At 53.0% G+C, this 24,507-nt stretch overlaps 1 protein-coding gene across 1 annotated transcript in view; it reads right to left on the bottom strand.

The window, feature by feature from the left end:
* RIN2 (Ras and Rab interactor 2) overlaps positions 1-23,330 on the bottom strand; it is a 264,998-nt gene extending 241,668 nt beyond the window's left edge. The window contains 1 exon segment of the mRNA XM_075749984.1: positions 23,019-23,330. Coding sequence (XP_075606099.1) covers positions 23,019-23,139 — 121 coding nt within the window. The 5' untranslated portion in view covers positions 23,140-23,330.
* Positions 23,331-24,507: the final 1,177 nt, after the last annotated feature.

Here is a 24,507-nt window from a genome sequence, read left to right as displayed (position 1 = left end):
AAAAAGGCAGATGCAACGATCACCAATTCTCTTTGGGAACAGATCTTTTGCAACATATGCTTTTGGCTTCTCATTTCCGATTGTATCTTGCAATCCCTTATTCACCTGTTCTAAGGCAAAACTTAACGCTGACTTGAAGTTTCCCATCAGCTGCCTGAGCCCTTGTGTCACTAGCCCCATCTTTGATTTCAATATACACTAAGTCACAGCCAGCAAAATGCAGAACAAGATCTGATATTCTGCAGAGGGGCTATGAGAACATCAAGGAATAAGCAAAACTCTTCTTTCTTTCTCCAAGAAAAAGTAGGAAAGGTTATAAAAAGAAAGCTAACAGTTTTCTTTCTGAAAATGCAGTTATTCAGAATTGGATTATTTTTAATGGGAAACATGTCAAAGCCATTTTTTTCATTTTCTCAGCAGAGGTAGACTAAACATTTTGCATTAGCTACATTCTCATTTCGTTCAGGCCAGTGTATAGATTAGACATTTTTCTTATTAATGTTTTAGCTGCTGGCTTTATAATAAAATAATCACGGAATGGTTTGGGTTGGAAGGGACCTCACAGCCCACCCAGTCCCACCCCTGCCACAGGCAGGGACACCCTCCACTAGCCCAGGTTGCCCAAAGCCCCATCCAGCCTGGCCTTGAACACTGCCAGGGAGCCAGGGCCTCAGCACCCTCACCGGGAAGGATTTCTTCCTAATATCTAACCTAAATCTACTCTCTCTCAGCTTAAAGTCATTCCCCCTTCTTCTATCACTCCATGCCCTTGTAAACAGTCCCTGGTCTCCACTTGGACATGGAGCCATTGACTGCTCATCCAGCCAATTCCCTAATCCACAGAGTGGTCCATTCGTCAAATCCCTGTCTCTTCAATTTAGAGACAAGGATGCGGGACAATAATACTGTGACATCTTTAAAAACTTTGCTACAATAAAGAGTTTTCCCAAAGTTCTGTACCATAGCATATTTCAAAGTGGGTGAATTATTTTTTAAGTGCTGAACATCACCACACGGTATTTTCCACAACGCCAATTACCCAACACCAGTTTTACATTACAGACTCAGAACCCAGGTTCTGGAGAGCTTCCTCACAGAGGTATTCCCACAAACAAAAAAAGTATACGAGTCATTTTTCCCATCTTTGTGCCTATACTGCATTTCACAATACAAATAAGACAATGCAGACGGTGAATTTCCACCGGCCATGTCTCTTCAAATAAGACAGGGAGCACATTAGTGCGTATTTGCTAGGACCTCCTGTCCCTGACAAGTTGGGGCAGCAGTCCGGTGGGAACAGGCTCCCAGCAAGATTGCTGATCACGATTATGATCATGAAAATGAGATAGAGTGGAAAGAAGGACTGATCAAATTGCTCAGAACTTTTGAAAATGCTGTGTGTGACACCCAGATCTCCATGTGGGAACTCAAGAGCTCCTTATGCTATTCCAGATGGCTCTGGCTAGAGTTTACAAGTTACAGCACTGCAGAAACTCGGCTAAACACATCCTGGTCTGCACTTCTCTGCATGAAGAATACTACTCGATAGTGCTACACAACATACCGATGTTCCCCGATTGCACTCTGATCTCAGATAAGCATATTTATTTTCAGCACCCAGGCACAAGAAGGCCAGCGAGCCAGGAACGTGGCAGGACCTCGGAGCGGACATCCCGTTTCTAGTGGGGACAAAGCGACCTGGTGTGGAGCTCGGGGTCCACCCGCACTCCTGCGGCACGGACAACATGGGGGGCCCTTCGCACGGCCAGCCAACATGCCTTCGACAGCCGAATGAGACACGAACACCCAAACTCACCTCCGGAAGGTGCTATACAGGTTAGGGGAGACAGGGATTTTACACTGATGTGAAATTACCTGTCCTGCACTCAGGCACTTGGCTCCCCAGCAAAGACTATTTCCACACAGGTTTACTTAACACACCTACACAGATGAAGAAAACCCTTTTTATTGTGATAAAAACGAGCGCAATTGCCCCCTTCATTAGTGCTGTTCGTTATTTCTGACCCAGTAGCGCTGAGTGGCTCTAGAGAGGAGGGGGCACCGCTCTGCACGGTGCCGTATGCAGGCAGCCCCTGCCCCGTCCGAGTGCACGACTGGCAAACCCAGCAAACCACGAGGCCAAGCGTTTAATGCACGCATACAGCCTCTCCTCTAAGCGTATGCCATCACATGAGGGAGAGAGGCTGATTAGCTGCTTTTTCTCCGGGGTGCTGATTAGAAAACAAACACCCACACACGCACCCCGTCCCCATCATTGAGATCAGGAGGTCATTTCATGAAGCTGGCCATGAAATAACCAGGTCATTTCATCCAAGCTTTGAAAAAGCATCCATTACCACATAATTAATGGAAAACGACACACACATACACAAAAAAAAAAGCTAAGAGGAAGATGAGTGGCTAAAACAGGGTCTTGAGGTTTGCTAAGGAAAGGCCATGGCAAGCTCTCCTGGATCAGGCTGCGGTGCGGCAGTAACTCTGCACGAGCGTATTGCAGCCCTTCTCATCCAAGACGGGGTTGAGTCAGTGGACAAGACAGCTTTCGATTAATAGAGCAGGATTAAATAAATACCCAGACATGGCGTTCAGCCGGGGGAAACTGGGATAACTCCTTAAACTTCGGCGCAGAAACCGATTTACGGCAGCGGAGGATTTGGCCCAACAATGCTGAAGCGCAGCAACGCAATGAAGATGAAAGGTGCTGAGGAGCCACAAGCTGGAGGGGGAAGAGCTGACAGGCCAGGGGCTGGCCCAGCCAAAGGGACGGATCTGTCACCACGGCCTTTCATGAGCACAATGCGTTGCTTCTAACAGCTTCGCAGAGCTGGCAAGCATCCTCGGCTCTCGCTGACAACAAACTGCTTTCTATGCAAACTGCTAGATCCTGCTGGCCGAAGCCAAAAACAGCACAGCTTTTCTGAAACATGCTCGCCCTCCCTCCTCTCTTGTCAGTCTCTTTTATCTATTGTTTTGATGGTGGCGGGATCAGGTTTCGGAGGGTTGGTTTCACATACACCCCTTCCAACTAGCTGAATTATCTCCCTCTCCCTGAAATTATCCTACAGTGATTAAAATGGGGAAACATTTCTGGGGAAGAAAAAACCTGGACCAACCAAGCCCAAGCTCCCATATTAAGCTAGCAGCAGAGGTGGGGAGCAGTGGCGTGGTTACCTCAAGACAGACCAGGTGAATCCTCTTGGCAGAGCAAGACCCACCTAAACGAACCGCAGCATCGCTCCAGAGCTGCCCCTCCACACCTCTGTCCTGCACCCCCAGACCTGCCACAAGCCTCCGGTCAGCCCCTGTCGGCAGGTTTCTCCCGGCGCAATCAGGTCTGCCGCAGATTTTCACAGCGTAATCTGAGCTCGGGATTGCATAAGCATTTCATAAATGGATTATCTTTCTTTGCAGGCTGATTTGGGAGATGCTTTCATTTCAGAATCAGCAGCAGCAAAGACCACAAATAGAGCATCCTCAGGGGAAAAAACCAAACCCAGCCATCCTCCACCCAGGCAAGGCGTCCATTGCTCTCTGCGCAGATGCTCCCCCACCTTCTCTGCCCCCATCATTTCCTGGGGCAGGGCAGAGGAGCTCCAGGGGAGACACCACCGCCCCACACGACTTCGGCTTTCTGCTAACAGGCGAGGCAGCCACATGTGAATCTAAGCTCCTGCACAGCCAGAAAGGGGCAGAAACGAGGTCTAAATTCTCACCGCAGCCCCTTCCCAGTATCTTTCTCCCCCATTCATTACCATTTTTCTAGGTGACCACCAGCAGAAAAAGAAAAGCAGCCTCCGCAAAACCCCCAGACGCAATTACATCCCAGCTGCCTCTTGCTCTCTGCTACAGAAATAAATGCAACCTCGATTAAAGACCCAGCCTGGTCTTGGAGGAGGATCACAGGCCTGGAGGGATGAACTACAAGTTCTCCTGCTCTCCCACCAGCAGCGGCCACGCAATCTTTGTCCAAACCGATCCTCCTCTCCGCCAGTTTGAAGACCCCTTCAGAGACATCAGAGAGGCTGGCTCCCTGAGCCCAGAAGCCCGTCCCAACCTCAAACACACCACTCCGCATCGCAAAACACGGCCTCTGTACCCCTCTTCCCTCACGCGCCCCCTCGGAGGAGCGAGGCAGAAGACCAGGTACCCATCTGAGAACGACGCGGCCTCCACACACCTACTGCCTCAGCTCCCAGTCCTCCCCGCCGAGCCAGGCTGCCGTCACCTCCAGGCAGAGCCCACCAAGGGCCCCAGGAAGCTCCGGCCCCTCCCAGCCATCAGGGGCACTTAGCAGGGACAGCTGGGAGCCATGCTGCAAACGCGGCCCAGCTGCGGGCTGGGAAGGCAGGGCACACTCTGGAGGTCGTCTACAGCACCACACGAGCAACAGCAACAAACGTTTGGGCTTACTGTAACTCTGAAAAGCTACCTACCATCTGAAACTCCCACGTCCATTCTGCTGGAGCCTTCCTCCGCTCCCCCCCTCAAAGGCAACGACGACTCAGCAGTCAGGCAGTGTTTTGTGGAAACCCGCTCACGGCAGCGATTGCTCACCCAGCTTCAGGTGGTGGGGTCAGCCCACTGACCTCTGCACCTGGGGACGAGGAGCAACGTGCAAACGCGAGCAGCCGGTGCCACCCGTGGGTGCTCATGGCACTCCGTGCATCCCTGCTGGCGGGTGGGGGTGCTGGGCAGCACCCGGTGTTACCTGCCATGCTTAACGCAAAGCTCAGGGGACAGAAAAATATCTTTGCAAGAGATGAAATCTCATGCTCACTGCCGCATTTCAGGAGAAACACCATCAAAACTTGCCTCCCGGGCTGGGCAAAGCCAAGGTTAACCCCGCACAAACCAGAGCCTGTCGTCAGAGCACGAGGCAACGATCTCAGAGACTGAAGTTTAATTCCCACTCGGCCACAAACTTGCTGTGACCTTAACTGAATGCTCACTGTCTGTCACCCGTTTCATCCTCCGCCGGGCTCATCTCTGCACGAGGCCTGCTTCTCCCCGCACGTTTGTAGGATTCCAAGCAGGAGGGAGATGCAATAACCGAACGCATCACGACACACGCAGTGCAGCTTAGGAAGGCATTGCCGTAATCGGGAGGACTGGACTGAAATCTCTATGCTGCGTGATGCAAACTAAGAGTTTCACTGCCAGGGACTGGGGCGTTCTCTCACACTCACCGGTTAAACGGCAATAAAGCAGTTTCAGCACCCCTGGTCACTGGCGCGGAAGCACCGGGGCTCCCCGCACGAGAAGGGCCGTCGGAGGCGAAGAAGCAACGCGCCGGCAGTGCATTAGTTACCGCGTCGGCCCCGGAGCCCCCGCCGCCGTGATCCCGCGCCCCGGCTCCCATCAGCAGCTCAGCCGGCCGCTGAGAGGATGCTTTAACCTTGAGCGCACTTCTCCTTTCTCACTTGCTTCAAAAATTGGGAAGTCTCCCCAAAAGCTGATTTTAAGTAACTGTTTATACAGACTGCACGCGTTCCCATTTTACCTGTCTTTTCACTTCCCCAGAAGTTGAAGATAAAGCCAAAAGCAACAGCATTTTTTCCTCAAGGAAAGCAGAGGAAAAAAAATTAGATGAAAAAGTCTCATTAACAAGAAAGTATGGAAGATGATGATTTTTTCTCTAAATCTGTGAGCTCTGGGACATTTTATGTTCTAATAAAACAGGTATTTTGATACAGGTTTTTATTTACAAATAAACAGGAGGGTTTTTTTTTAAAAAAAAAAACCATCCATTAAAAAGCTAGCTCTTTTCAGGTCCACTAGTTCTCCAGGTCAGTAAAACACCTCCTCCTCAGACCAACCCTAAGGTATGACTCACGTTTTCGGTAATGCACAGACTCCACGGGACCCCGTGGATTTCTGCATGCACTTCCCACCATCCTGAACAGTGCTGGGTTTAGGCTTCGTTAACTGAAGATAAAATCTCCTGTTCACTGTCCTGTGCCAAAACCCGTCATTGGATATGTGATTATTCCAGGCTTCCTTGATTGTTCATTACCAGTTTCTGCAGAAATTTATGTTTTCTTTATGATTCATCTCAGCTTGACCATTGAATTGACCATTTCCCCCTTCTTGCTTTGCACACAAGTGCAAAAGGAACAGTTTAGCACCTGGTAAAAAAATACCGCTTTTAAAATCTCCCGGTCATGCCTCCTGTGATTCAGCTCCTCTCTAAACTAAACAGTGTTTTTCTTCTTAGGATGATCTTTTCATGCCTCTAATAATTTTCATAGTTTTTCCTTGGACATTCCTCTATGCCCCCGCTTAAACCACACGTCATCCTCAAGGTGACAATTTCCTACTGATCTCTGCAGCAGCACTCAGTATTTTTAGCCTGATCCTCTACTTTCATTTCTCAGGGGTGTCTTAGCTCTTCCGCTGGCACTCTCATTTCATTAACATTTCACCTGTTACAAATGGAAGGTCTGGACGCTGTTGATATTATCTCTGCTGCTTGGCAGCCGCTGACTGCCAGGCGTGATTTCCACTGCGCCCTGGCACGGTACATCTTTCCTGACAGAGCTGTCGTCCGTTTCTTCTGCCCTGTGACCTTCCAAAAAACGGGACAATCTCCTAATATCGGCCAGCAAACTCCGCTTCTGCCTCCCACCGCTGCTGTGGCTGCTGCAGAGGGGATTTCAGGGCTAGACAAAGCAGCATCCTTTGCATTACCCTGCTGTATGTGCCAGCACCTTTTTTTTTTCCCCCCCCTCATTGGAAGTTTTCAGCGGCATAAAAGGAAGATGGGCAATAAACCCCCCCTTCCTAACACATGCTCAGGGCAGCTCCTCTCCCTGGTCCAAGCTCCTTCCCGTGCATCCCCCCCAGCCACGCTCCCTGCCCCGCTCCCCGCGAGGGACACGGGGCAGCCCCGAAGCGCACGCGGGCTCCCTGCTCTTCCCTTTTTCTGCATCTCACCAAAACTCCCTCTGAGCTTCCTTCTTGCATCAGCAACCTCCTCAACTCAATTCACCCAGCTCCTGGCAATGCAAAGGCGCTGTTCGAAATCTTCCCAGGCCACCGTCCAAAACACGGGCTTTGGACGGAGCGGTGAAGCCAACAGAAAAGGTCTGGAATGGCTGAAAAGGCAGTAACTGAGATCCTCGCCGTTATCAAACAGATCCTTGCTTCTTGGAAGGCTTGGGTTGTGTGTTGCAGTGAGAGCATAATTCTCTGGAAGAGCTATTTACCTGTTAAAAAGCAGTGAAAAATTAGTTGTAATCCAAACCCATGTGACAGGGGCAAATACTTGGGGTTTGATTGGGGTTTTGTTCGTTTAGGAGCTGAACATTCACTGTTCCTTCCCCCACACTTATGTATTTCTCTCCTAATTCTGAGCTGACACAGTGGGAGGAAAGACGGTTTTGTGTTGGATGAAATGTTTTAGTCAACCTGGAATGAAGTATTTTATTTTGGTTTGTCCTCTTTTACGCTTTTAGCTAAATATAATTCTGCAGAATTAAATTTAGTCCGAAAATATCATGAAGACATGCTGGGAAAAGAACCATAGCAGATTTACGCCACTCCACCAAAAAAAACCACCAACCCAAAAAACCCCAAACCATGACTTTTTTGCAGTTAAATTCTGAAATACATTAAAAGCGTGACCCTTGCAGCTTTGCCTACACAATCAGCACTGACTTTACCCCACAAGCTGAGGACCCGCTGTGTGCCCCCGATTCCCCCCCCCCCCCCAAGAGCAGCGGGGCACGCAGCGGGCCACGGCTGGAGGGGGGATCCAGCAGAAGGGACGCCGGCGCTGGCAGCAGCATCTCCCAAAGGTACCGGAGGGCAGGAGCCCCCGCAGCGTTCCCAGCCGAATGTGCCTGAGTCCCGGCCAGCGTCAGGGGCAGCGCAGGGCACCGGGGATGGGCTCCCTGCCGAGAGGGACGGGGTGGCTTGGCCTCCTGCACGCAGCACCCTGCGCCCCGGAAAGACGTGCCCGCTCTCTGCTGCGTTCAAGGAACCAGGAGCTCCTCCAGCAACTGCCGCTACCCGAACAGACAGCAACCGGCTCGGGGTAGAAGCCCTGAGGGTGTAAATCCACCCGCGGCACAGCAAGGTGAGGAAGGGCAGAATCTGTGCAGAATCGACTCCTCCACCTCCTTCCCACGCCTCTGTGCCAGCTCCCGGCAGAGCCCAGCCAGGCTCAGCGTCGCTCCGTGCCGCGGCGGCAAGGCTGAAGGAGCTGGAAGCCTGAAGGACACGGCCCCCGCGCTGCCTCGGCTCACGGGGGCTGCAGAGGGGGAACCAATGGCCAGAAACGGAACTGATCAGAGCAATGCAGGGAGGGCAGAAGCGGACCCCCCTTCCCTCCGTGAACGTGACCCTCCCGCCGATGATGGATGGAACAGGCCTGCTGTGTCCCTCCAGTGAGCTGGGTGTTGCAAGCACTACAAATAAGCCACCCCTTTCAGGAAAAAAGGAAGGAAAAAAAAAAAGACTGTCATAAGGCCTGGCTCCCAGTCTGGTATCCAAACACCAGAACACTCTGACGATTGGGAAGCCATTGCAAAAGAGCAGAAGAGGGGGGTTTTCATGCTTTTCTTCACAGATGATAAAGAAGAAAGTGGATCTTGCAAAAAATAAACAAGCAAAAGGGAAAAAAGAGCTTTTGAGTCCAATTTCAATACAAACATGTTTTTCAAGTTAAAAAGACCACTTCTCCCTTCCCGTTGCTTACAACTCTTTTCCCCTTGTGTTTCCCTGCAACAACACTACATAAATCTGTAACTGTAATTTGATTAATCGTTATTATTTACTGCTTCCACAGTGCTGGAAACATGCTAGGCACTTTGCAACACAGACACAAGGTCTCAGCCCCAGAGAATACATCGGCTCTGATACTGAACTCCACTGTGCGATGCTGAATCTGGATTTGCTCCCTAAAAGCACTCTTTGCGTGCTGTAAAATTCAGGAACCCTCACTGACAGCCAGAGAAGGAAACAGAAAGCAGGAAACCCCACCGAGAGACTTGCAGGAGGGCAGGCTGGACTTCTGCAACCCTCACAAATCTCCCAGGCGTCGCGCTAAGGTGTCGCATTCACCTACCTGCTACGCCGGCACAGGTAAAACTGCGGTGGAGCTACCGTGAGAACGGGGGGGTAAAACATAATGAAATGAGAGCGTGGAGGAGGTGGGAAATGTGAAATGAGCAGTTAGGTCAACGGGTGTGAATTGGGCCTGGCGGATGGGCAATACTTCCCCTTTTTCTGTACCTGTTTAGAAAACCCCACGAGACTCAACTTTTATCACACGTAAGAATGTGCTGAAGGGCGGCCGCTGGCCTCGTGATTGATGCTGTGCCTTCTTCCCTAAAACCTGAATTCCCTGCACTTGATGCATCCCTTTCGTTTCCAGCACATGGGGCTGAAATTAACACCGGATAGCAAGCACCACGGAAAGAACCACAACGACGAGCTCAAGAACGGCTGTGAAGGCTTGCACCCCACACGCAGCATCTTCCGATGCTTCGGGGTGCTTGTGGTCCTTCACTCAACCCCGTTCTCTGCCACTGGCCATCAAGCAGATCTGGTCTGGAGCTGCCAGGACAAGCTAGCCACAGGCAGATGGGCTCCAGGAGCAGGAGAGAACATCTATCAGCTCTCCTCCTGGTTCTTTGACAAAGCGGACAGAAGCACGACACTTCCTATGCTGCTAGATCAGCAACTCCATCTTGAGAAAATGAGCAAAGTACTACCTCCAAAAGAAGAAAAAAAAAAAAAAAAAAACACTCCCAGGTACCATCAGCACCTCCTCTCTATCAACCCTCAACATTACCCCTTCTCACCAGTTCTCCTGCCATCAAACATCTCCCTAGGTTTACCGTGAACTGTGCCTACCAAGGGTCCCAGCTGCAGGCAGGCTTCTGCCCTTATTCAGACTGATCTGTGTGTCACTAAGCCAGACTGAAAATTACCTCAGTGATACAGAGTGCTTTCCCTACGGTACCCGCTTAATTAAATATTGAAAGAGCTATTACCTTTCAGGGATGCCTGTGCACTGGCTGTGTCCATTATTTATAACATAATGTATTCATTATGCATTTTATCCCATGCTCCTATCTGCTGATCTCATAACAGGCCCTCAAAAACAATTTTAAGCAATTAATCCTACCTTAATTACAGACAAATATATATAGAAGCCCCAGGACATCTCTTTCTTATATTTATTAGAAGTAAGTAAACACATCTAGAAATAAATCTGGTAATCGGGACGGAGAAGGACAAAGCCCTCCACCAGCCATGGGAACGGCAGAGCTGGAGACAGGCAGGTTTAACCAGCCACAGTAAAATTGCCAGCTTCGTCCGTCTGGAAAAAAGTGAGACACGTCCCGCTGCAGCTTCCCTCCCACGACAGGTTCCTCTAATAAAACCGCACCGGTAGACGCTGCCGCCTCTATTCTCTTTCGCGCTGGCGATACGCGCCAAGGCTTATGGCACCAAAATACCCTGGTTTTCCAGGCCTCAGGTCCCCGGCACGGCTATTTTCCCAGTCAACAGGTGTCACCACTGAGCTGTCTCAGGTTGTCCCCTGTCCTCTCCTCCTCCAGCTCAGAGCTAGGCCTTCATTCCTGCGGACAAACCCGGCTGTAAAGCCCCAGCTCATCTTGGCACATGGGTGCCAGCTCCCCTGGGGAGGATCAGCCATGTAACGGGGCAGGGAGCACTCAGGTCGTGTCCTGCTCGTTTGAGTCTGCTTTGTCCCGTCAGGGTCACTTCTCTCACGCGAGGAAATTAGTGGTGGGACTCCCTCCAGCAAGAACCGTTCGGCCTTGTGCATCTCTGCTGGCAGACCCTGCATCTCAACGCAGTCCTGTTCTCCCTCCCGCACCCTTTCCAACACAAAGGGTACTGAAAAAGGAAAAGGAAAACGAATCTCTAGACAGGCTGAGGAGGCACCTTGTACATTTCAGCTCCTGCAGGAAACACACTCTGTAATTTTGGAAACATCAGTTTCGACTCTTTTCTGAAGAGCCCTGGTCACGTACAGGAAAAAAATGCAATTGTCATTAATACTCCTATTTTGTGCAACTTCACTGGCTTACCAGAACTAACTCCTATGTTTAGCATCCACGCTGGGAAGTCTCACACTTCAGAGGGTGTCTCCCGGTCAAACGCGGCGATCACAAGTTCTCCGACGCTGAGCACACGGGTCAGCCCCCGACCCACGGCACGCAGCTCCCCGGTGCAGTTCCCGGTGCCCAAGCCGGGGACAGGCTCCCCCTGCTCTTCCTCAGGGCACAGCGGCATCCCGAGCCAGATGCTGGAAGGGATCTGAGAGCGGTACAAGTCCAGCACGGACCTGGAAACATCTGCTTCACGCAGGGAGCCTCTGAGCGAGGGAGGGAGAGGGACACGGTGCGATGGTGTCGAGGTGTGCTGCAAACCACGGATGCAAGCCTGACCAAACAGCCCTTAAGGAGTAACTCCAGATGGCCGAGGCTAGAACAGCCCTGTCTCTTCTGATCTGTCCCCCCGCGGAGAAAACAGCACAAGGAACACAGTGGTCTATGACGATGCCATCTCAATATTCAGAAACGTGGAAAGCAGAGAGGAAACAGCATGTCATGCCCATCCTTGAGAAGAATTTAATGAAAACCCCATTCCAAAGCCAAGCGAGGACCCAAAGAATGAGATCTTTGTCACCCTTGAAACCAGTAGAGAAAACTATCATCGGCTTCGACGGGGTTTAGCCCGGCCCTTAGAGGTACTGCCAGGGTGCCATCACCATACAAACCCTCTGAGACATTTCGAAGGGGGAGTTCCGTACTAAGCCTTGGCTGAAGTTTGGAGAGGAAAGGCAGCCTGTCCCTCCGAGCAGATGATGTGAATGCACTCCCTCTCCAAACCGCTCATTACGCTCTCACTCTTCACACCGAGCAAATGCTTCCCTACCTGCTGAAAAAGACCCAAAGGTGGACGCAAGCCCAAAGAGTACCAGTCCTGAGCAGCACGGCAGCACCTCAGCCTTCGTCCCCCGAGAAACGAGCCTGGCCCAGCTCAACTCAGTCCCTCGCTCACACAGAGAAAGGGCATCTTTCTCGTCAAATCCCAAACTGGAACTTTCCAAAGCATTTTAAGGAAATAAATATCACTACAGGGGAAAAAAAAAAAAAAAAAAAAAATCAGAGATCCTGGCACAAAAGGGCGGTACTCCACATCATACCAGAATCAAGAGGTCCTTTCTTTACAAGGCTCTAAGAACGGCAGGACCCTCCAAGAAGCGGCACGCATTCTTTATTTACCCTGAAGTGAGACTCTGCAGACCCACGTTTAATTCGCCGCTCCGCTGTTAGCCCGCGAGGTGACCTTGGACAAGTTGTTCTGTCCAGATTCTCAGCTGGTGTCAGCTGGCACCGCGCCACCGCAGTCACTTTAAACAATTTGAGACCGCCGTCCCACCGCCCGCGGGTCCGCAGCCTCCCTCTGCAAACAGCGCTGCCGGCCGGCACGCGGCCCCGCTCGGGAGATGCTGTGGGAACCCGCGCTAAGCGACAGGTACTGGGATTAACAGGATCCTGCTTCCCTTGGAAAAATATGTGGTTTTCACTAAGACGAAACAAAAAGCCTTTGTTATTTAAAAAAAAAAAAAAAATAATACCCTTATGATCAAGGCCTTAAAAACAAAACCACCGATGCTGTCATTTCATTTTACAGCCTGATGTGAAATCCCCACGGATTTTAACTTCAGCACACAGCAACAGGTGGCGACTGATACTTTTTTTTTCATTCTTCTCCTTTAAACCTCATTATCTTTCCAAAATCTTCTCAAATTTCTCTCTCAACTTGCTTTCATCACCAGTGGCGTGTCGGAGTGCTTCTTCATCACGCTGAGAGGCCGAACACCCGATACCCTCCTGCAGGAAAGCTGGGTTTCGGGAGGGACCTGGGAGCCGCCAGATCTCGTGCTTTTCATCTCACCAAGCTCCTAAGACTCTAGCCAGGATCTATTAGAGACAAAAAAGGACCAGTTCCTTCACCAAGATCCATCCGAGCAAGAAACCACCTGGTCTGAGAAAGACGTTCTTCGGCAGCAGAAGCAGGCAGAGTTTCCCACGTTACGGTTGTTTTCCCTCCGTGGGTAACGCACACCAGTGTGACCCTCGGGCCTGCCCCCCCCCACCGGGCTGTCCCCAGCCCCGCTCATCCTCACCGCACCAGGTGCCCATCTGTGCCTACGGTCCAGCCTGACCTCCAGCCGTCCTCCCCGTACGGCGGGGCAGGGCCCGGGCTGGCGAGCCCCATCGTGCTGGCCACAGAGTTGCACGTGGCTACCAGCCCTTCGGGCACCCGCTGCTCCCCCGGCAGCACACAGCAACACCAAGTCAGCACTCCCACAAACGCTCTTTGGATCGTTTTTTGACCCCAGAGGCTTTTACGTTACTCAGTTACATTCTTGGAAAACTCCTCCGTTGCTGAACAAGCTTGATTTGCTGCCTCTTCTGATTTAGTGCAAGAATAAATCCAAAGAACATGAAACTCATAATTTTACCTTGTCAGCAGTAAAATTAACTTTCAGGCTTTTTTAAGTACGGCTCTTTCTCCGTCCCCTCCAACGATACTGTTCTCTGAGGAGGAGTCCACAGCAAGCAACACCTTGCCGCGAGCACAACCGATGTAACCTGTTGAACAAGCATTATCACGAACAAGCAAGCTACATATGGGAGTTTGCTGGGTTGGAAGGAAGCTCTTTGGGAGAAGGGTCTCTTTAGCTCAGTTTTCACAACAAGGCTCGTGAGAACGCCAGCACTAGCCGGCGCACTCAATACGGTGGCAGGATGGTCTCTGCTCACCCAGATGCGAGACACAACCTCTGCTCAGTCAAAAGACCTTAACCACAGTACCGTACGTTGGGTACGCCAAGGGACCGGTCCACCCAGCTGTTCAGCAGCCTACGTCCTTGGCTGGATCAAGAAAATCTCTTTGCGCTGTGCAGTTTGGCAAAGCTGTCGTCCACAGGGCTCTACAGCACGCCGAGCCCTGCAGCGGCACCACGGCACCCTTCTGCAGAGAACGGAGCGGAGCGTATATGTCAAGTAGGATCACGGCCAGAATCCTCGCCAGCTCCTGCGCTGCATGGCACTCACGAGCACGAAAGCAAGGCATTTCACAACTCCTTTCTACTTGCCACCACCCCATGGAGTTGCACATCATACATATCTACTCTTTTTTAACAACAGAAATCAAATGCCATAAGCCTGTTAGCACACGCCACCGTGCGTACTGTCAATCGACACGGCTGATGTTCTTGTTTCCCCTAAAATGAACCGTTGCACTGCCTCAGTGCGTGCAATGTTCATTTAAAAGAGTTTCTTTCTGTCCTGTTCTCCCTGTGAGCTGGCAACAAAAATACACATCAACTATCACGAAGAGGTGCACTGAGAATTGGAGGGCCGATCTTCTCAGAAGAGAAAGGAATGTCCATGTAAGGCTCGTTTCTCCTCCTGCTTTATGTTACAGGATGTTCTGGCCATCTTAGGGAAAAAACCAGCTGAGTCTATCTCTGAATGAGGATTATGTTAATAGCAGACCCTTCAGTTGTTTGTAGCTCAGTTAGCATGTTTTTGGCTTGCATATCAAAAAGATTCTTTTCCTGGACTTTAGCAGGCTCTTTCCTAATTGAGCTATGAACATTTGTTTGCAGTTCTCGTTTGATAGGTGATGCCTGCTGCAGGAGCAAACGCTGTGGACGAGCCTTGACATACCAAAGTTTTCTTTAGAAGAGCACACTCAGCACTATCCAAACACGTCTTTCTCCTCTTCCACCACCGCAGCAGATGAGATGTTCTGCGCTCACAGAGAACACCCGGCTGCGCGTGCTTTCCATCCCTCGGCCACCACAGACTTCCCGGGGTCGGTCTGCAAGGACGTGCCAACACACCGTGGACTGATGCATAAATCCATCTGCAGATCTGCGCTCCGTCTGGGGCTCAGTCGCTCCTGCGCCGGGAGAGTCCCGCAAACTCCTCTCGTACCTCAGTTTCCCCACTTTTTATGATTTGAGGACGTGCTCGCTCGCCGCCTTTCCTCCGAGGTTAACCTTGTACGCGCGCGAGCCCGCCTGAAGCGAAGCACGGTACCTCGCACGCTGCAGGTTAAGCGCTCGCCCCCTGGATCGTGGCCTAACTGCCTATGGACACACAAACATGGCTGGTGGCCAAAGTACCGCACACGCTACTGGAGGTATAGAAAGGTCAGACCAGACTGCGCATCTCAGCCGCTTAGCACAGCTGCTCGGCTCGCAGCTCGGCAAAGGAATGTTTCAAAACAACGACATCGCTGCCTCCAAATCAGTTCTGACACTCCCTTGTGCATAAAAGCGTTTTTCCTCGATGAAAGGTACGTCCCCTTCTCTACGCACATGCGCACATCCACCGGCACGGCACCCACAACCCGGCACGGCATCCTCGACCCGGTCCGCCAAAGGCAGCCTGCGGAGCTGAGCCAGGGGAGGTAGGACGGGAGACGTGTTCTCCTCTCCTCTGGGCCTGTGGGCAGTTTCCAGGTCCCAGGCAGGACTTGGGGACCATCTGCTTCCCACAGGCAAGGTTTATAGGCAGATGACACTCAATCCCACCTCTTCAGCAGTCCCTGTTAGCCAAAAAACTCCAAAAAAGGCATACAAAGTCCCAGCAAGTACTGCTGTCCCACACAGCCTTCTCCCTGGACACCACATCTGGACTCCTCTTCAATGCCTCCCTTTTTTCAGAAGAGTAAGACCTGAGACTTCTCCCTGTAGCCTATGTGCAGTGCTCCTAGTTAGTCTGAGGGATATCACCAACAAGATTTAGCTTAAACATCTTCAGTCCGCATCGAGCTTCAGCTTTTAATCCAGCTTGGTGTTATCTCCAGTTATTGTGGGCGTCGTTCATCAGCCCTTGCTGCTGGATGCAACGTCCCATTCTGCTCCCTTTCCTTCCTTACCCCCCAAACACACTGAGAAACCCCCTCATTTCCGGAGTTTTCTCAGCCTGCTCCTAAAGAAAAGCTTAGCACCTAGAGATTGTACCCATTTTATTTTTCAATCTGAGCGCTAAGCCGACACCCAGCCATGCTATGGTACAAACACACTGCATGTATTTAATGTCTTACAGAGGTACCGATGCTCCTTTGACAGAGTTGGCTCCCTTGCCAAAGCGACAGAGGCCTCAACGCCCAAAATCCCCAGGTACAGTGGGCTCATCCCATGGCCATCTCCGTATCACGGCAGCTTCTCTGCTCTCAATTTCCAAACTGACAAAATCAGAGCTAAGCCTCGCCTGAACAGGCACTTTTCCAACTGCTGCGGAGACCTGACCTTCTGTGGAAGACGATGCAAGAAAAGATAATGTGTACTTTGCTGGGAGACAAGATAAAGGGAGATGGAACTGCCCCTCAGGGGTTTCAAGTAGCTAACAGCAAACTCCGAGTCAGGATGCCCTTGGCAGTAAATAACGCAAGGACAGGCTGTTCAGAGCTGGAGGAGTCTGACAGTCCAGCAAGGATTCCACGGAGAGGCAGAGGTAAAACACCTTCATCCCTTTAGGGTCAGCCAAGAATCCGTTCACGAGCTGCAAATTACACGCATTTACCGCTTTCATTTTCACAGGATTTCCCTTTGATGCTGTGAGTAATGCAGCTTTGCTGCAGACCAGCCACAAAGACTTACTCGCTGTGTAACCTTACTCTTCTGAGAGCATGTCTACAGGACATGATGGTTAAAGTGGCAGGACTATAAACATCCCGCTCACATCAGAGCATGCCCACTGCTTCTTCCCATAAAGCCACAGCAGCGGAAAAAAATTAGGATGAGGTTACCAATGGCTCTTGGCACCAGTCTGACTTGACTCGTGGTATTACTAAAGGTAAAATCAAGAGCAGAACAAAGCTTTTGAAAATCCTCAGCTTTCAAAAATCCCGTGCTTAAAGACTGGTCTAGAGAAGGATGTGGAAGACAAGGCTGGAAAAAAGCAAACACTTTTTTTTTTTTTTCCCCCAGAAATGCACCACTGCAACTCAACTGCCAGGTTGCCGGCCATACAAAGCGGTGTGCCGCAGAACAGGCGGCAAAGCACAGCCCGTGACAGCAAGGTGCAGCTCCCACCGCAGCACAGCAGACGATCACTGTGCCTGTGGAAGAAACCTGGATTTTTGCAGAAATTGCCTGAAGAAGTTGCACTGCCTTCTAAGTAATGGCAGTAACAAGATGCATCCCTCAGGCTCGATGCTCCGTGAACCCCATGTGGTTTTCATTTGAAAACACAAAACTGCAAAGTTTTCAGTGACAAGTTTCATGAGATCTGGCTCTTTTCTTCAAGTCTTATCTTAGGGAAGGCTCTATGAAAACTAAATTTTCTATGCTTCCTTGTGGACAGGAAAGCTAGAAAGAGTAACTTAAACCACTCCAAAGGCACAGAAACCAGAAGGGGGGGGGAATTAAAAAAGATTATTTTTCTAGCTACCATAGAGTTGCCATCAATTTTAAGAGAGAAGAACGGAGACAAAACAGAGAAAAATGCCCTGGGGCAGACTAACACTTAGAAGTAGGGTCAGCTCCAGGGGTGAGGGGAGGTCTCCAGCTGCAGGGCTGGCTGCTGATCTCCTCAACGACCCTCTCCCATCCCGGGACAGATTCTTTTTCATAGTCTCACTCCCAGAAGGCTACAGACATGAGTACCTGCCACATGGATATATGACATGTCCAACCGAGCCTTTCCTTTTGAGAATCTTTGACCAAAAATGGACAGCGTCACCAGCCAGCCTTCTCAACTTTCAGGACCATTTGAGATTCGCAGCAGGAGGGAACTACTAAAAAAGGGCTTAGACAAAACCAACAAGCCGTGCCCACCTCACCAGAAGCTCTGCCAGTCTGACCATGGCCACCACCCAAGGGCTCTCTGTTCAGCCATGGCTCGTGAAGACCCCTCACCAAGTCATTTTAGTGTGCTACTTTGGCAGAAAAGTTCCTTTATTTGTCCTGGGCTAGTTTTCTGCTGGGTTAGCTTGCTAAAAAGACTCAGCTAAGGGCCACTGGAATGCCAAATCCCATGCAACAGGGGACAAAGAGGGAAGGAGCAGCCACAAGCAGCAGACAGGGTAGGACTGAGCATCTACAGGTAGAGCAGCACAGGCAGACGTGGAGCCACGAGCCCACCTTCCCTTAACGGGCACTAAAGAAATAACGACTGATGAGTTTTTCTGCTATTCACCATCTCTCAGCCTTGCGTTCGCCCTGTTTATAAACAGCTGGGGAGGCCAGCAAGCTTTTGCCTTCGTGCCCTGCCGAAGCCGGAACTCCCAAGCATCCTGTATCCACATCCCGAGGACCAAGAGACCGTGATTTTAGGTGGCGTGTGGAGTTTACCTCAGGCACCAAAGTTTGGCAAGTTGACCAGCCTGGCACACATCCCGGCACTTCCACAACGTTTTAATTAAGTGGATTCTGAGCATTGGCAGGTACGGAGATTTGGACATTTCTGAGGCAGCTCTTCAGGGAGACCCTGCAGCAAGCACAAGTTCAGAGCCAGGCGTACAAGTCCTCCTCTGTCAATACTGTAAGCAGATGCTGAGAGTTAAGCACATCTCTAAGCACGTACCCCCGTGCTCCTTCCAAGCACAGCCGCATCCCTGCCGTTCCCCGAGCCGTAAGCTGCTCAATAGAAGACCTCACTCTCCGTCGGCTGTTGGTGCAGGACCTTGAACAAGTACTAAATAAATGAACAAGTCATTTCCTGCAAGGCCAAACAAGCTCCCTGCCAAAGAGGTCACATACCACGCTCTGGCCTGATGCCTCTCCCTAGTTTATGAGGGTAAATTCCCATATCCAGGGGTCCAACGATTACAGCATTACATCTGGGCTAGGATTACTCTCACTGAAGCTAGAATTACGCTTCACTGAAGAGGTGAAGAAAACAACTGCTTTTGTGCTTTCATTGCATGACCTCTAAAGCTCGGTTTGGGTTTCTTGGTTTGCACAAACCAAAACATTCAAATGAAATCAGGGAGTTTTCGCTTAATTCCCTGCTAGAGGACCAGGATCTGTCACACCAAGGTTCTTCACCGCTATTTTGGCAGTAAGGAGATCTGTAAGGAAAAGCCCTTTGAGGCAGGGCCCGTGACAAAGCGGTCAGGAGGAAACTGCCTACGCGGTTCATTCCAGTCTCGTGAGCTCCTCCAACTAGCGCAGGGGCGGAAGGCGGACACGCTGGGATCTTTGCTCCCCACCTCCCATCACGCCACCCAGGATTGCTTGGAGGCTTTCTCTAAGTGTGGTCCTGTGACATGGATGCTCTCAACCCGCCCGCAGCCCACAAGGAGGACCGGGCACCTATCAGTCCTGTCAAAACTGCCTGAGCTTTGGATTTGGAGTAAGTCTCAGAGCTAGTCAAAATGCACCTGGCAGGCCTTGCTCCACCATTCCGAATACTTCACTCCTGTCAAGTTAGAACAAGACTTAAAAGCAACCCAAATCTTCCATGCCTGAATCACGCGGGCAACTCTGTTTGCTTGGATGTGCCCATCCCCATGAGTAAGGGCTGCAGGATCAGACCCAGCTTTTCCTTTTCCTGCCAAAAGCACACATACACATACACACAGAAAGAAGAAAAGAAAAATCTCACTGACTGATGCCCCTGCTATTTTTCCTGTCCGCAACAGCAAACTGGTAAAAGGCCTGACTCAGAAGCCTCCCTTGAAAAACCTGAATCATCACAGTTTGGAAGATGGTCTCGTATAATGAAGGAGTCTCTCTTCTCCGCTCCTCCCTCTCTTTACAAGAGAAAAATTTAAGAGTCAGACTGATTGGGGGGGGGGCGGGGGGGAGAAGGAGGGGAAAAAAAAGAAAGGCAAGCTTCATGCTTTGTTTGGCTCTTTCTGCAAGGATGGCAGAGTCAGGTAGAGTTTTGGAAACAACTCACACTTTCCAAGTTAATGAGATGTTTCTGTAACTTTCCTTCACCTCCAGTCCCCTTCAGCAGACCGAAAAGCGTATGGCAGTCCAGTGGTTGGCAGCTGTATCCTGGGTCTGCAGAGCTGTGTTTGATCTCAGTCACACCTCCTATTTACCAGAGTGACTTCCTTAATGTCAGCGCATAACCACGGACTTACGCTGCCTGGAAGAAAGAAGGAGGCACCCCAGCTGTACGTTCACTGCCCAGATGAACTTTGTGAACTTGGATTTCTCCTTAATCTGCGCTGTATCCATTTTTGAAAGCCTGAGCCTTGTGGAACATAAAGATCTTTGGAATGACCTTCACATGAACATTATAATGTTGTAACACTTTGTTATTACACATCATTTAGCATCAGGAGATCTCAAAGCAACCTGAAAAGGAGGCCTCGTTTTAGAGACCCAGCCAAGCAAGACACAAAGAAATGAAGTCACCCACAAAAGCAGCGGGAGCCACCAGAACAGAAACCCAGACCTCGTGCCCTACCCTCTAGGGTCACCCACTACACACGGTTTATCAACTAAAACACAGTGGTTACCTGCCTCTTCAGGAAGAGCTCTAGCCTACTTCTTGCAGGTAGATGCGAGTACATACACCTTCCGAATGAGGCTTTGGCACCTCGCACCCCTCTGCAAACAGAGGTCACCCGTGTCTCGAAACACCGTGCTCCTCTGGATCCAGGTTGTGGCAGAGACGGTGGCTGAGCAGAAGGGGACTAACTAAGAAAAACAGCAGCATTAAGAGCGAGAATGTATCATCTAAAAAGGTGATTCAAGCCTAGGGTTGCCGGGCTGGATCCCACCTTGATGCAAAGGCTCTACAGGAGCAGCAATCACTCCGGTGTCTCCGCCGCACCCCAACGAAACCTATGCCCAGTGTTACCCCACCGTCAGCCTCTCTGGCATCAAGGATGCGAGTGAGCTGTGCGTCAGCCACGCACACGGCACATCAGCCACGGACACTGCGCGTACTCTGAATACCACACGCCCCTGCTAGCGAAAACTGCCCCGGAGCGCAGGACAAGGCTGCCGCCTCCTGCCAGGGGAGCAGGAAGGGAGATGCCATTTGATGTAAAAGCACCGCAGTCCAGTCAAAAGTTTGCGTTCTATCTTAAACCACAGGTTTTTACATGGGAAAAATGTCTGTCACTAAATCGAAATGTATCTTTCCACCTCCTATCTAATCACGACACACACAGGCTCCAGAGAGCATCAGGCTGCTGGCTGTAAGCGGGGTTCCCGAGAGAGCCCAGTCACTTCCATCCCACGGAGAGGCAGCGGATGCAGTGGGTGCCGAGGAACATTTCCACCCGTGAAACGATTCTTCTCGTCGTCGCTCCCGGCTCTGCACGGCAGCAGACGCACAGGGTGCCGTGTCTATTGCGCCAAACGTTATTTCTCATCTCTCAGATTAATTTTAAGCCAACTCTGATCACAGGCAACATGAGATACTCTCCCACACCAAAGCAAGACAGCGAGAGCCATGACAAAAGTCAGCAGTGCCAGCTAGGGAACACTTTGGGCAATTCAAGCAAAACACAGACAAATTTATCTGTGGCACGGACTTTTACAGCCTGCGCCACCTTTACTCACAGGACGGAGCTCCCTTCTGCATCGGCGGGAAAACCGTGTTCAAGAAGAGCAAAACACGGGATGGAAATCCACGCTACCCATCAGACAGAAGAGCGCACTCTGTGCCCCGTTTAACACCAGTCTGAAATTTGCCTTTGCTGTGTAATCTACGATTCATCATGTGGCCAAGGCAAGCAGCCAGTCTGCTCCGCTGGAGATGGCTTGGTTTCCCACCAACAGAAAGCAGGAGAAGACCACAGGTCTGGCCCCACCGGCACGAGAGGCAGAGTACGCCAGAGGAAGCACCTTCTCACCTGCAGTCTCTGGAGCTTATGTAAAAGGACTGGTATTAGTGTCACACGTCTGTGTATACTGTGTGGGTAGACTTGAATAGCCTTAAGTACATGGGTACACCCCTGTTTACTTACAATGATGCTCACGTCCGTCTTTCCTGGCTTTACTTCTCAGAAGCAATCACCACATTGGTGAAAACAAGCGTAACTTTTAGAATACACGTATGAAAAAAAAAGGTAAGTCTGATTAATTTAAGGGCGTTAAAGTCCCAAATCTTAAAAACCCATCCAAGCATTGTTACACTGCATAAGAAAAACCGCGTTCAAGCCTTAGCTGGTGTTTGCGCTCTTTCCTAAACATCAGAGCATTCCTTACACCATGCTGGACACCGCGAAACCCTTAAGACACGTCTGTTTATTTAAAAAGCAAATTCAAGTCACGGAGGGGTACGCTCTCCTTCACTTAAAGGAAAATAAGCCTTGCGTAAATTCTGCTTACACTCACATATTTGCAATGCAAAATATAAATCGCTTGTTATCACCCTCTCTGTGCGGCTGGTTGCAAAACGAAGCGGGAGCCGGCCGCTCAACGCCCGAGACCGAGCGCCACTCTTCCAAAAACCTTCTCCTCGCAAAACGGCGCCCGTCCGCCCTGCCCCGAGCCCCCGCACGGCGGGAGCCCGCAGGTACCGGCAGCCCGCGGCCGGCTCCCGCCGGAGACCAGCGCGCCCCGTCCCCCCCGCCGCCCCCCGAGCGCCGCGCACCGCCGGGGGGTCCCCGGCCGCCGGGACCTGGAGGGACCCGCTCCGCTCCGCTCCGCCGGCGCTGCCCGGCTGCGGCCCCACGCAGGCGACGGCCCCGGCCCCGCGGCAGCTCTCTCCCGCCAAGTTTCTCTCCTCTCCTCTCCTCTCCCGGGGCCACCGCCACCCCCGCCGCACACGGGGAGGGCTCCGGCCGCGGCTCCGACCCCCGGGGCGCGGGAGCTCCGGCTCGCCCCGACCCCGCGGGCTTCACACACACGCACACACACACACCCCTCTCCCCGGCGCCCCAGGAGGGTGTGCGGGTGTCCGGGGGTGTCCGGGGGTGTGCGTGTCACCTCCGCGCAGGTGACCCCACCCGCCGCCGCGGCCCCGCGCCCTGCCCGCCGCCCCCAGGGCGGCCCCCCGGCCCCGGCGCAGACTCACCGCCGCGGCCGGCCGCGCAGCCGGCCAGGAGCAGCGCCAGGGCGGCCAGGGCCCCCAGCTGCCCCCGCAGCAGCTCCCCGCGCCGCCTCCGCCGCCGCCGCTCCGCCGCCGAGGCGCCCATCGCGGCCGCTCCGCTCCCGCGAGCCGCGCCGAGCCGCGCCGAGCCCAGCCGGGGCTCCGCAGCGCCGCCCCTGCCCGCCCCCCGCCGCCGCCCGCCGCCTGCGCGCCGGCCGGCCGACCCACCGCCCCTGCGCGGCGCGGGCAGCGGGCGCGGCCAGGCGGGACGGGACGGGACGGGACGGGAGAGGACGGACGGACGGACGGACGGATGGGGGCGGCGGGGGCCGAAACTTCCCGGCCGGCCCCCAGCCCCCTCCCTGCCGCCGGCGTCCGGGGCGGCTTCCTGGGCGGGGAGGGGGGCGGGGAGCTGGTCCCGCCCGTCCCCGGGCTGCCCCGCCGCGCCTCTGCCCCCCCACACAGCCCCGCCGGCCGCGCCTCGAGACCCCCGTGCGCCCGCGGCGCGGCGCGTGCGGCTGAGCGGCCTCCCGCGGGACGGCCCCGCGGTGGAAGAGGTGGTCCCGCGTGCAGCGGGCCGCGCGCACCGCACACGAGCGTTCGCCCCGCGGGGCTCCGGCCGCACGCGCAGCCAGCCCTGGCTCGCGCAACCCAGCGAGCACCCCCAAACCCAGCCCAGCACCCCCAAACCCAGCCCAGCACCGCCAAACCCAGCCCTGCACCCCCAAACCCAGCCCAGCCAGCACCCCCAAACCCAGCCCAGCACCGCCAAACCCAGCCCAGCACCGCCAAACCCAGCCCTGCACCCCCAAACCCAGCCCAGCACCGCCAAACCCAGCCCTGCACCCCCAAACCCAGCCCTGCACCCCCAAACCCAGCCCAGCACCGCCAAACCCAGCCCAGCACCGCCAAACCCAGCCCTGCACCCCCAAACCCAGCCCAGCCAGCACCCCCAAACCCAGCCCAGCACCCCCAAACCCAGCCCAGCACCGCCAAACCCAGCCCTGCACCCCCAAACCCAGCCCAGCACCGCCAAACCCAGCCCAGCACCCCCAAACCCAGCCCAGCACCGCCAAACCCAGCCCAGCACCCCCAAACCCAGCCAGCACCCCCAAACCCAGCCCAGCACCGCCAAACCCAGCCCAGCACCCCCAAACCCAGCCCAGCACCGCCAAACCCAGCCCAGCACCCCCAAACCCAGCCCAGCCAGCACCCCCAAACCCAGCCCAGCACCCCCAAACCCAGCCAGCACCCCCAAACCCAGCCCAGCCAGCACCTCCAAACCCAGCCCAGCACCCCCAAACCCAGCCAGCACCGCCAAACCCAGCCCAGCCCAGCACCCCCAAACCCAGCCCAGCCCAGCACCCCCAAACCCAGCCAGCACCGCCAAACCCAGCCCAGCACCGCCAAACCCAGCCCTGCACCCCCAAACCCAGCCCAGCACCGCCAAACCCAGCCCAGCACCCCCAAACCC

Source organism: Balearica regulorum, chromosome 3 (genome assembly GCF_011004875.1).
Source record: "Balearica regulorum gibbericeps isolate bBalReg1 chromosome 3, bBalReg1.pri, whole genome shotgun sequence".
Taxonomy (NCBI): Eukaryota; Metazoa; Chordata; class Aves; order Gruiformes; family Gruidae; genus Balearica; species Balearica regulorum.
The sequence above is the reverse complement of the archived record's forward strand: the minus strand, read 5'-3'. Positions and strand labels throughout refer to the sequence as shown.